Here is a 12,969-nt window from a genome sequence, read left to right as displayed (position 1 = left end):
TCATTCCACTTTCTTTCCTTAAATTCAAGAAATCTTTTATTATCTTCTTAACACTGTGAAGAGAAGGTACATTCTAATAATGGGGCAAAAGTCCCTATTATGTACAAGAATTATTTTCTACTTGGTAGAATTACTCTTTTAACCCAACAGCAAAGGTTAAAACTTGCCCAAAGCCATGCAGCTCATAAGCAACTAATCAGTAATTCAAACCCAAGTTGGGCTAAAAATCTAACTCATTCTCTTCCACTTGCTCCAAGACAGAGCCCCAGCCTGCAGAGAGTTTACAAGATTAGTCATCAATACAGGTCCTCCAAAGAACTAAGATATGACCCACATGACACAGCTAATAAAATAAAAGGTATCTAATGTAGTGAGTGGTTAGTGCAGGCTTATTTTACTACTATAATCCACCTTTCCACAACTGCAAAAAACTCTTAAATATGCTTTGTTTTTCAAATCTTATATACAATTTATGTATCTCTCCTTTGAATTTATATGTTGATACCAATTACAAACTTAATAGAAAAAAAATAATGGGATTTACATTTCAGATGTCACTCTGAAAAAAATGACTGGACCCACTTTTGGATAATATATTTAACTTCTGTATTCATTGGGGATAATAAGAAAACTGCATCATAGGAGTGCTCTATTGTTTCAGTAATAAATATAATAACTTTGAACAGTGCCTGGCAGAAAGTAAATGTGCAATACGTGCTAATTATTATAATTACCATAATTATCAACACCATCTAGAACATCATCAATGTTATAAGGATGGTCATTTTTGTCGTTTTGTTCACTGTTATATCCCTAGTGCTTGACACATATTTGGCACTCAAACATTTGATGAATGCATTAATTACGACTAACAATACTTCTATTACTAAACAGATTCACACCAAAATGTAATTGCCTCTGGGAGGAGAGATAAATGAAGCATGAAAAAAATTACTGCCTGGAAATTTAGAAGAGGTATGAAATAGGAGAATTGCTAGTAGCCCAAATACAATGCTATTGGAAGAGAGAAGAGGGGAGGCTACTCTCAAGTCAAGGAAGCATCTCTTCAGATTAAACTAACTCACCAGAAGAAACATCAAATCAAAAGTACTTGCTAAGATCATTTTGCAGGCAAAACTATTTTCAGGCTTAGACCATGTTTGTTCATAACAGGCTACAAGAATCTAGAAGACTTCTGAGTCTGAGGAAAATCTAATCTGGACCTTGACATCAAGGACAAACCCCAGTTTATAGAAACAAAAAGTAGCATTAGAGAAAGAAAAAAAAATGTATCTAAGGGCACAACAAGTGAACTGGGAGCTGTAACTCTCTGATCCATGTGCAGGTAGAAGAATCCTTGGGAACAATTTGTAGCAGCTGCACAAGCAAGCATCTCAGCCTCTCGCCTGCCTCTCTCCACCACACTGAAAACTCAGACCATCAGAGCTTATGTATAAGCTCTCCAGCCACAATTTTCATCCAGACAGCCCATCACCCACACTGTAGCCCCAGAGACCTACCTGTTTCTGAGGATCCTATTAATTGACTGCTGGCTCCTGGCTCTCCCCTGGAAGAGGAAGGTTCATGAGCAGGGAGAAGTATTTTAATCTCTTACTGTAAAAATCCCTCAGAGAACTGAAAAGAACACTGGGGAAATGAGCCACAAGAACCCTTCAAAAGGACTCAGAGAACATAGTGCTCGACCTCCATTTCCCTACCCCCCTTCCATACTTCCACTAAGACACACACACACTGCTAATGTTAACATCACCTAAGGAGCATGGTAAGGCACCAATCAAATTATATAGCAGCCTTTAAAAACAAGTTGAGAGCAGTGAACTTCTGCAGTTAATTGACAAACTGCCCCAACAGAGCTGGTCTGATAATGCAGGAAAGAAGGTCCTGAGGGAAAAAAAAACTAGTGCATTAAGGGTTCTTAGGTCATTTTGAAATTCTCCAAGGCTCGGTTTCCTTGTTTAATACAAGGTGGACAGTAAAAATTCATACCACCTGGGGTTAAAAGAGATAATCTGTAAAGATGCCTGGTACACTGTATGGCACACAGTAATCATTCTATCAATGTCAGTAATTTTTTTCTGTACCCTATCCCCAATAATTATCTACTAAATATCCAGAAGGCAAACATTTTGCCTCACTCCTTAAACCTGATTCTTTACATAGAATCACAACCATATAATTCTTCTTTAGTGGTAACTTCTGTCTCACAAAAGTTCAGGAAAGGCTGCTTCAACAGACAAGTTGAGAACTCTACACCTTAAAGAGCCGTTGAGGATCACAAAGACACTTAAGTGTACTTTCAGTTCATCCAGAAATCAAGTCAGTAACTAATAAAAGCCACTCTCATTTCAGCCTTGGAGTCCAGAGGCCAAACATGGAGATGTGCAGCACTGGGTTTTCCCATGTCATGAGTAGATAAGGTAGCACTAAGTTTGGAGGCACTGACCAGCTCAGGACAGCATATGACCTTGAATGAATAGTGAATGTCTAAGGTCTCTAAAGAATGTGTTGTCCAACATAAAAAGATGTCCAACATCACTAATCATCAGGGAAATGCAAATCAAAACCACAATGAGATATCTCTTTACACCTGTCAGAATGGCTAGAATCAAAAAGACAAGAAATAGCAAGTGTTGGTGAGGATGTGGAGAAAAAAGAAGCCTTATGCACTGTTGGTGTAAATGTAAATTGATACAGCCACTATGGAAAACAGCATGAAGGTTCTTCAAAATAGAAAAATGCATATGATCCAATAATTCCACTACTGGGTACTTACCCAAAGAAAACAAAGACACTAATTTGAAAAGATATGTGCACCCCTATGTTTATTGCAGCATTATTGACAATAGCCAAGATATGGAAGCAACCTAGTGTCCATGGAGGACACTAGTATCCTAGTGTCCTAGTGGATAAGGAAGATGTAGTACATACATACATACACACACACAGGGATATTATACAGCCATTAAAAAGGATAAGAACTTACCATTTGTGACAATATGGGTGGACCTACAGAGTATAATGCTAAGTGAAAGAAGTCAGACTGAGAAAGACAAATTCCATATGATTTCACTCATATGTGGAATCTAAAAAACAGAACAAATGAATAAACAAACAAAAAGCAGAATCAGATCTGTAGATACAGAAAACTAATTGATGATTGCTAGAGGGAAGGAGGTGGGAGAATGGGCAAAATGGGTGAAGGAGAGTGGGACATACAGGCTTCCAGTTATGAAGTAAGTAACCCACAGGAATAAAAGGCACAGCACAGGGAATACAGTCAATGGTACTGTAATAGTGTTGTATGGTGACAGATGGTAGTTACACTTGAGGTCAACATAGCATAAAGTATAGACAAGTTTAATCACTATGTTATACACCTGAAACTAATGTAACATTGCGTGTCAATTATATTCAAATAAAAAAATTGAAAGAATGTGTTGTCTAAAGTTAACCTTTCTTTATTTAGTCCCTATAATCTTGTTAATTTTCCTTTATAGATCCCATACTAAAGATTCCTATTTAATTACCCTAAGCCTCACAATTTTTGCAGAAGGAAAATATTTTGTTAATATAAGATGTTAAATGTTACATAAAGTTACCTTTACCTTACATATCACAACAGATTTGATTACTCTTCACATGTATATTTATTATTATTCAACTTTCTAGAACACTATAATATTACTACATATAGTTTCTACTCTAATATTCCTAGCTTAAAGCAGTCTCCCTTTCTTGTTAGCAGAAGACAGTGTTGATGAGTCCTAACATAATAGAAACACAAGAGTCCAGGGTGCTAATCAACACGAGCACTAATTTTCTGTGTGACCTGGGGAAATCACATTTTCTCAGTCTCCTTTCCTCCTCTACACAATAATGGTATTTAACTGTAGCTCTAAAATCCCAACATGTATACCACAGGAGTATATTTCAAATTTAGTGGTAAATATGAATACAAAAACAGTAGGAAATCTATCACACAAAACTGGGCATGTTACCTTTTTTCCCTGAAATGAACATATTCCATGTCCTTTAAACCTTAAGTTATAATAAATCATTTCACCTCCTAAACTGCAATTTGTCAAGTATATACTATCCCAATCTGCCCAGTACCCTGACGATGTCTTGCTTCTACCCAACCAAAAAGGAATACATCATTAACATTTTATTCTTATTTCTACAATCATCTGCAATTTCCAGGCAAGTCTTCTGCAAGACAATAAACAACAGTAACTAAAGATTAATTTAATTAACTTAATTTTGAGTACCTCACAGGGGATAAATGACTAAGACACTTTTTTCCTATTCTCAAGGAGTCGCAATCCTGTAAAGACATAGCATGCATGCTGTCACTCCCTCTCCCAGGCAGACATCACTAACCAATCATGGGCCTCTCCCCTGCACTGGAAAAAGCCTTGGCTCCATGATTCCATGTAGCCATTACCAATCAAATGGGCTAGTTTTAACAGACATTATCACATTTCACTAAATCTCCCTAGAGGAGAAAGCAGGAAAAAACCTCTCTGACCTCAGCCACAGCAATTTCTTACTTGACATATTTCCAAAGGCAAGGGAATTAAAAGCAAAAATGAACTATTGGGACCTCATCAAGATAAAAAGCTTCTGCACTGCAAAGAAAACAATCAACAAAACTAAAAGGCAACCAACGGAATGGGAAAAGATATTTGCAAATGACATATCGGACAAAGGGCTAGTATCCAAATCTATAAAGAACTCCCCAAACTCCACACCCAAAAAAATAATAATCCAGTGAAAAAATGGGCAGAAAACATGAATAGACACTTCTCTAAAGAAGACATCCAGACGGCCAACAGGCACATGAAAAGATGCTCAACATCGCTCCTCATCAGGGAAATACAAATCAAAACCACACTCAGATACCACCTCACACCAGTCAGAGTGGCTAAAATGAACAAATCAGGAGACTATAGATGCTGGAGAGGATGTGGAAAAACGGGAACCCTCTTGCACTGTTGGTGGGAATGCAAACTGGTGCAGCTGCTCTGGAAAAGTGTGGAGGTTCCTCAAAAAATTAAAAATAGATCTACCCTATGACCCAGCAATAGCACTGCTAGGAATTTACCCAAGGGATACAAGAGTGCTGATGCATAGGGGCACTTGTACCCCAATGTTTATAGCAGCACTTTCAACAATAGCAAATTATGGAAAGAGCCTAAATGTCCATCAACTGATGAATGGATAAAGAAGTTGTGGTTTATATATACAATGGAATACTACGTGGCAATGAGAAAGAATGAAATATGGCCTTTTGTAGCAATGTGGATGGAACTGGAGAGTGTTATGCTAAGTAAAATAAGTCATACAGAGAAAGACAGATACCATATGTTTTCACTCTTATGTGGATCCTAAGAAACTTAACAGAAGACCATGGGGGAGGGGAAGGAAAGTAAAAGTTAGAGAGGGAGGGAGCCAAACCATAAGAGACTCTTAAAAACTGAGAATAAACTGAAGGTTGATGGGGGGATGGGAGGGAGGGGAAGGTGGGTGAGGGGTATTGAGGAGGGCACCTGTTGGGATGAGCACTGGGTGTTGTATGTTAACCAATTTGACAATACATTTCATATTAAATAAAGAAACAAATAAATAAATAAATAAATATAAAAAATAAATCTCCATCTCCATAAGTGATGTTTCTGATACCTATATTGGAATGTAGAAATTTGTGGGAAACTGAATATGCATCAGAAAGTAAAACCAAAAGAGGTAGTATCCCCTTCATCTATTATAATTCAATTGAAGCATTAATTAAAAGGAGTTATGGAAAATTGTGGGGAGAATGGTACTTCCTGCCAATTCTCAATTATTATTTTCTAATGTGCTAAATTAACCCTTCAATGAAGAAAAGGAAGCCTGCAAAAGCCACCCGAGTCCAGGGAATTAGGTTATCCATTTAACGTGTTTTCTTTAAAGGCCAGGATTGTTTCATGGAAGCTAGAGTATGCTCAAATGAAACAAAATCGGTGAAAATAAAAAATAAGCCATAAAAAAAAAATTCTGAAACAAAATATGACTTAAAGAATCTGACCTTGATAACCCAAAGGGACCAAAAGTTTCTTTGTTGTCTTCCAAACACAGACAAGTTAACTCCTCTTAACTATTTAAAGATAAATGCTTTCTCTTCCATCTGTCATGATGCAGAAATCTGGAACCTTGAATAGGTACTTGCATAAATGTTTGGCCAGATCTAAACCACTTCCCAAAGAAAATCTAGACCAACTTACAAGTGAGAAGGACCTCACCATGTCAAATTCTTCCACTTTTAAAACACCAACTGACAATCAACATACCTGACAAAGTAATCTACAGCTCCAACTTGTGTGCTCTCTTGGCAGGGACCAGCTTGAAATAACAGATGTTAGAAAAGTATATGTTTAAAAAAGGGAAAAATTCACAAACACTAACCATTCAATTATCTAAGTCTCTATCAAAAAAGTGTGCCTTTGTCATCCAATAGGGAGTAATAAAAGTGTCCCAGGGAGATGAGTGTCTTTTTTAAAAAACTACTATCAACCATATTGTGCATCATGTTGTTCTGTTGTTTAAAAGTTGTTTCTCTAGGGGCACCTGGATGGTTGAGTTGGTTAAGCAGCTGACTCGACTTCGGCTCAGGTTATGATTTCATGGTTCGTGACATCAAGCCCCACATCAGGCTCTGTACGGACAGTGCAGAGCTTACTTGGGATTCTCTCTTTCCCTCTCTCTCTGCCCCTCCCCTGCTTGTGCACATGCTCCCTCCCTCTCTCTCTCTCAAAATAAATAAACATTTTTTTTAAGTTATTTCTCTAAGAGTGTAGTACTAATAAAAAGTTTCACTCACCTCTCATTCACCTATCACTTTGTCTTGACTATAAGGAACCTCAAAGTTGAATCTTACGTCCACCTTGACAGCAGCCACCTCTTAGTTTTGGGTGTTGGTACACTACCTCCACCTTTCTATTGCCTTCACTGCAGACTCCTGTTCTGTGGTTTTGGGGCGCTGGGGCTTTTTTTCTTTTCATTCTTTTTATGATGGTCCAATGATGTGTTTTTTTATTGATGCCACCTCAGAATCTTTTTGGAAATGAGCAAGGGTATAACTAATTTATAAGTTAAATTCCCTCTGTTATTATTGTATCTGTGCTCACTGTCCCCAAACCCTCCCCTCTCTGCACTCCTATGCACGCTGTTCACCCCAATATAGTCCCTGCTATTTCTAGCATTCAACAATACCTATATTGTTGGTACAATACCTATATTCTCCCAGAATCCTGAGGTTAGAAAAACCACTCATTTGGCCCCTAACATACTTGTACAACACTACTTTTTTCATGTGCATTGTCTTAAGTTCTTCAAAGACTGTGAAATCCCAGTGGGCAATGAGTAAATTTAAATATCTTTATACTCCCACCAGCATCAAAATAAGCATTGTACCTTGCAGACACGGAACAAAGATGTGTTGTTAATGAGAAGAGTAAGTCAACATTTTTGAAAGCCCACTAACTAAAACTATGTGGGAGATAATATGCTGAAAACGTTTCTATCTTGAAGCAGTTCACCAACCAAAGAACCAAGATATGTAAATTACCTATAAAGCCAATGGGGAGGGTGCATATATGTAAACACAAAGAAAGTTCATGGAATGGCTGCATTTGGCAGGATTACTTGGAGTGCACAGAGGCTTTTAGGAGAGTGAAAAGGAGTACAACGTGTGAGGGCATTCAGCCACAAAATGACTCCAACGAGGTACAAAGAGACAGTATTCACACAACAGCAAGAACAGTTCCACCCATATATGTAGTAAAGAACCACAAGCACAATTAAGACAATCAATGGAGGTGAGCTTTGGGGATGACTGGTAGAGGGCCTAGAGGCAGCAATGCAAAGCCAGAGCCTGTTTTTCTTTAAGGTGATTTAATGAGGTAAAAACTTGAGAAAATGATTCACAACTACTGTATTAAGAATAGACAGGGGTGCTGAAGCTAGACTATGAAGCCCGATGATAAATACTAGAGATGATAAATAGCATACAGGGCACCATGGCTATCTGCATTCATTCTCAAGTGGGAATTTGGGACAACCCATTTAAGAGCCCATCATGGCACAATGACACGAATGCCCTAAGGGCAATGGTGTCTGCCTCATCTTCTTGAATCTGAGACTTCTTAGAGTAAAACAATCTCTCTTTCTCCCTCACTCTCTAACACACACACACACACACACACACACACACACAGAACTGTATTTTAATTGTGTGTAGCTTACCACAGAAGTGTGTTAACAAAATGGGTCTAAGCAACTTCTCAGTTCAAATCTCAGCTCTGACACTCATTGGATGTGCATTCCCAGGGAACATTCTTAACCTTACTTAGGTAGGTGTAAATTGGGAATAAAAATTGTATCTGCCCCTAAGGTAGGGATATAAAATGTTTGGCAGAGTGGCTCAGTAAGCTCTCACTGAATATTATTTTTAAAATGAATAATAACGTATAGATTTTCAGACCTCTGGTATTAACTCCATAGTCCTCTGGAGATCCTTAATACCCAGGTAGGGAGTCACTGTCCTAGAAGATAAATGCAAAGTATAGCAGGGCATTAAATTCCATTAACAAGGATTTACATGGCAATACAGAGTTCAACATTGTGCCAGGGGCTATGGAAGCCAACACAACAACTCAACATGGAAAGGAATAATGCAGAGGGTGAATGTTGGAGGAAAGCTTAAAATGCTGGTGCTGAGAGTAAAAGGAGCCTGAAACTCAAGCAGGAGTTTAAAGTCAGAAATGAAGTGATGAACCAAAAGTGTCTGGCCAGGGCATAGCATGCTGAACACATGTATAAGAAAGACTCCCCTGTGGCAGCCTACAGGACAAACTACAGTGGGGGCCACTTCTGCTCCTCCCTTGTCACTCAGTACCAACCAGATGACTGTGTTCAAAGCTCTCAACAAGGTTTTATTTCTAACCTGCATTGATTCACAGTGTTGGTCACTCAAATTGGTATAAACCATACCAACAGAGTTACATTAACAGCTTAACTAATTTCTTAATGGTACTAAAAAAAAAAAACAAACTCTACCTTCAAGAGTTCATATAAGCTTAGTAAACATTTGACCTTCAGATCTAGTATAAGAAATTGGAAGAGTCCTCAGCATTAGAGAGAAAAAAAAAAGTAATTAGGCCGTGACCTGGAAGCATATGGGCCCTTGACTAATTTAATGGTTCACTTCCTCAACCTCAAATCCTTGTCCTACACACCTCTTCAACCAGTTTTCAAACAGTTGTTTACTGTAATTACCTTAAACAAAGTAAGATGCATGAATAATCAGAAACTAATCAGATATCCAGTAGTTAAAATTGTCTAATATTCTTTGACTTTACATCTGGCCAATTCCAACTTCTTTTCTAATGCTAGAGTGCTTTGTGAGAAGAGTTTGAATCCGAATTAGACACTTCTAGTTGTTTGATTTCAGCAAATCAAACCCCCATGCCTCACTTTCCACATCAGTAAAGTGAAGGTTAAAAAAAAAAAAATCCCCTTCAAAGAGTACTTGTAAAAACTAAATGAGTTAATATTAGTCAAGTGATCAATACATAATAAACACAACATTTATTAGCTATTATTATCATCTTCATTACAGAGTAATATTAGCCACTACCAGGAAATCTCCAGAAATACTATCTACAAAAATACATGAGCAAAATTATTCCATCACCAATGAATCTCACACAGCACAGCCTGGTTAGATACAGTGGTCGGGTCCTACCTGTTGCAACATCTCTAAGAGATGACTGTCAGAAACAGTCACGCTCAGTCTGCACATGGGGGTTCCAACATGCAGGACAGCTCCTCATGATTATCTCACTCAAGGAACTCCTTTTATTTGAAAATAGAACCCTAGCCTAACTTTTGGACCAGTCTGTCACATACACTTCAAATGTGTTAACATGAATCTCAGGAGTTTGTGTACTTAAAAAGGTTTTGTGAGGTGTACTCCCCAAACAAAAACATTTCCTGGTCTGTGGCCCCACGGCACTACTTTCTTTTATTTTGTCTTTTCGTCTGGAAATCTGGTTGGCGGGAACGAAAAGAGCAAGAACTCCCCTGCTTCCCAAGCATTAGCAGGTAAGTGGCCTTGGCCCTTACACGGAAATACAGCAAGTTGACTCCACACACACACACACACTCTCTCACGGAAAACCAGTCCCTTTCCCTCCTCCAGCACTAGGATCTCTAAAGAACTGAATTGGAAGTGCACCCTAGAGGGCTTGGAAAAACAAGCGCTCCAGTCGCCGGCAGGACAGGTGAGAGAGCGTAATCTTGCTCAGGTTTGAGGACCACATCCCAAGTAGAACACACGCCCCCACGCCCCCAAGGTAAGCCTAGAAGCATCCAATGTATCCAGGACACTCTCCACAAGACACATCTTGTCTCCGAGCTCTACGACAAGCCACATCGGAAACCTTCCGGGATGCCCAGAAGGCTGTTCCTGGAAACGCGGGCAGCCCCGAGCGCGGGGCAAGGCGTACATGTGCCCCGGCAGCAGCAGGCCCGGCTCAAACCCCCTCCTCGGCACTCACCTGGCCCGTGATGCCAGTGATGAGCGCCACCTTCCTGGGCTTGCCCATCTCGCCGTCCCCGGAGCCCCGAGCGCTGGGGCTGCGTACCGCCGCGTGTGCCATGTCGCTACGGGCGTGCGGCAGAAGGCTGGGCGGAGCGGAGGCCAGTGGAGCGGAGGCAGCGGCGCCTAAGGGACGTGGGGGTGTGCCCGCGCGCAAGTCTCCTCGCCCAGGCTGCAAGGAACTAGCGCACCGCGCGGCCCGCCGCCACAATCTGACAGGGGCGCTGGGGAGGCCGGGCGGGGAGGGCCGGGGGCGGGCCGAGGCGGGCCCCACTGCCGGGCGGCGGGGCTGCGGCCTGGCGGGCGCCGCGTCATTCGCGTCAGCCCGCGACGCTCCCTCTGCGCCCGCGGCAGGCCCCGCCCCCCGCCGACGGCCGCAGCGCCACGCCACGCCCCCTCCGCTGCTGGCCGCGCGGGCTCCGGGGGTGGGGTGGGGCGCCGGAGGGGCGGGCTGGCCGATGGGCTGTGTCTGCTCTGTCCGGGTGTGATAGGCAGCTTCAGGAAGGGAACTGTTACCAGGTCTTTACGCCTGGCCAGTCCCTTGGCAAGGCCTGGCGTGGAGAGGTCGGGCCGTCAGTGGCCTAGACTTCACCATCTTACCCTCCTTGGAACCCCTATCTCTTGTCCTCCGCCCCTCTGAATCTCCCAGGAATGCTAATAGTTCCAGAGGATGCTGAGAGAAAGTATGGACTGACCTTTAAGTAAGGAGAAAGCCTTGAATTCCAAATCTAGGCGTCACAGGGCCTGGGGCCATTAGCTTTGATAAATAATTTATGAAAACCTGTTGCAATGCCTTTTGATGAGTTTGGTTTTATGTGTACTGAAAGCACTAGCGTTACAAGGACCCTAAATGGTGTCACAGATGTGAGTTAAGACTAACCTCACCTGTATCCTGGCTTTCTGGCTCTTCTCATATTTCCCTGAAGCTTGGAACCAGGCACAAAGTTCCAAGTAACTGGATTCAAAGTATTCTAGTTCAGAGGTCTGGCAGAGTACAAGTAAGTCTGGCCTCACTCATGTGCAACTTAAGGAAATGTTGAAAAGACTGCAAGGTCCTATAAACCTAGACATGGCCAATTTCAAAAAAATAACAATTCAAATGCAAGATGGGGTCCTAGCTTGATGTCTGCTGAATTGGCTTCCATATGGCAGCCGCACATTGGGCAGAGAGAAGAGCAGAGGTGACTCACACACTGGGAGGGCAGCAGGTGTGTGTACCTAAGCAGTTGGCTGGAATCCACAGAAGAGACAAAAACTTCCCTGTCTCCACTGCTCTGCTTATCTGCAGCTATTCCTCTCTGCAGTAAATCACCTCGGATCATCACTCCAAATCACAAAGTGAGTGACTAGAGAGTCCCCAACCTATCATGCAAGTTATTACAGACCTCAAATCCCCAAATCAGAAAAACTCAGGTTTAAAATAAAAATCTGTTTGGGGCAGCTGGGTGGCTCAGTCGATTGAGTAGTCCAACTTTGGCTCAGGTCATGATCTCGCCGTTCCTGAGTTGGAGCCCCGCATCAGGCTCTGTGCTGACAGCTCAGAGCCTGGGGCCTGTTTCAGATTCTGTGTTTCCCTCTCTGTCTCTGCCCCTGCCCCTCATGCTCTGTTCTCTCCCTCAAAAATAAATAAACATTTTAAAAAAATTAAAATTAAAATCTGTTTGTCCCCTAAGCTCCTCAGAAATACTCCTTACCTTTATAGATAGACTTGTCTTTGGTTTCACACTCATCTGTCTATTCTATACATAGAACAACTGAATAAATGTGTATTACATGCAATAGTAGAAGGCTGCCTCTGAATGGTTAATGAAGAGGCCCTGATGCACAAGACAGTGAACACTTTCATTTAGGGGAACTTACTATAAGCAAGAAATGTCTTTGAAATCTACTAAATTATCTTGAAAACTTATGTTTGTTTTAATATAAATATACTTTCAAATACATTATTTAATATTTTCCCCAAAATTGCTGAAAAAAAGTGGTTATTCAGAGAGGACCTACCAAGTTTATCCTGCAGCTGTGAGACCTCCTATCACACCACTAAATACTGGACATTTGCCTTTTCTAGTATGACAGTAGAAGTATAACAATAGAAGACCCATAGAAAATTGATGATATTGTAGGTCCTATAAATAAAATAATTACAAAATATTGAGGGAAATGGTAGCTCTGAGACACAGTGAAAGATTGAAAAGTGAAGGATATTTCCCTAGAAAACTTCTCTGAAGAAAGGTGGTAGGGCTGTATGTTGGTTTCCTGGGACTGCCACAACAAAGTACCACAGACTGGGTGGCTTAAATAATAGAAAT

General features: G+C 41.0%; 1 protein-coding gene across 3 annotated transcripts in view; it reads right to left on the bottom strand.

The window, feature by feature from the left end:
* The window catches only part of GMDS (GDP-mannose 4,6-dehydratase), a 639,676-nt gene extending 628,716 nt beyond the window's left edge, over positions 1 to 10,960 (bottom strand). Inside the window, exons 1-2 of one of the 3 annotated variants that reach the window (XM_058733198.1) lie at positions 10,620 to 10,726; positions 8,543 to 8,603 (exon numbers count right to left, since the gene is read on the bottom strand). In XM_058733198.1, the coding sequence (XP_058589181.1) occupies positions 8,543 to 8,560 (18 nt within the window). In that variant the 5' untranslated portion in view covers positions 8,561 to 8,603; positions 10,620 to 10,726. Of the gene's footprint in view, positions 1 to 8,542; positions 8,604 to 10,619 lie in introns of all 3 variants that reach the window. The other 2 variants (XM_058733196.1, XM_058733195.1) reach the window with 2 other exon arrangements.
* Between the last annotated feature and the right edge of the window lie 2,009 nt (positions 10,961 to 12,969).

This window comes from Neofelis nebulosa, chromosome 6, assembly GCF_028018385.1.
Source record: "Neofelis nebulosa isolate mNeoNeb1 chromosome 6, mNeoNeb1.pri, whole genome shotgun sequence".
NCBI classification, from domain to species: domain Eukaryota; kingdom Metazoa; phylum Chordata; class Mammalia; order Carnivora; family Felidae; genus Neofelis; species Neofelis nebulosa.
Note: the sequence above shows the minus strand (reverse complement) of the source record. Positions and strands in the feature narration are given on the sequence as shown.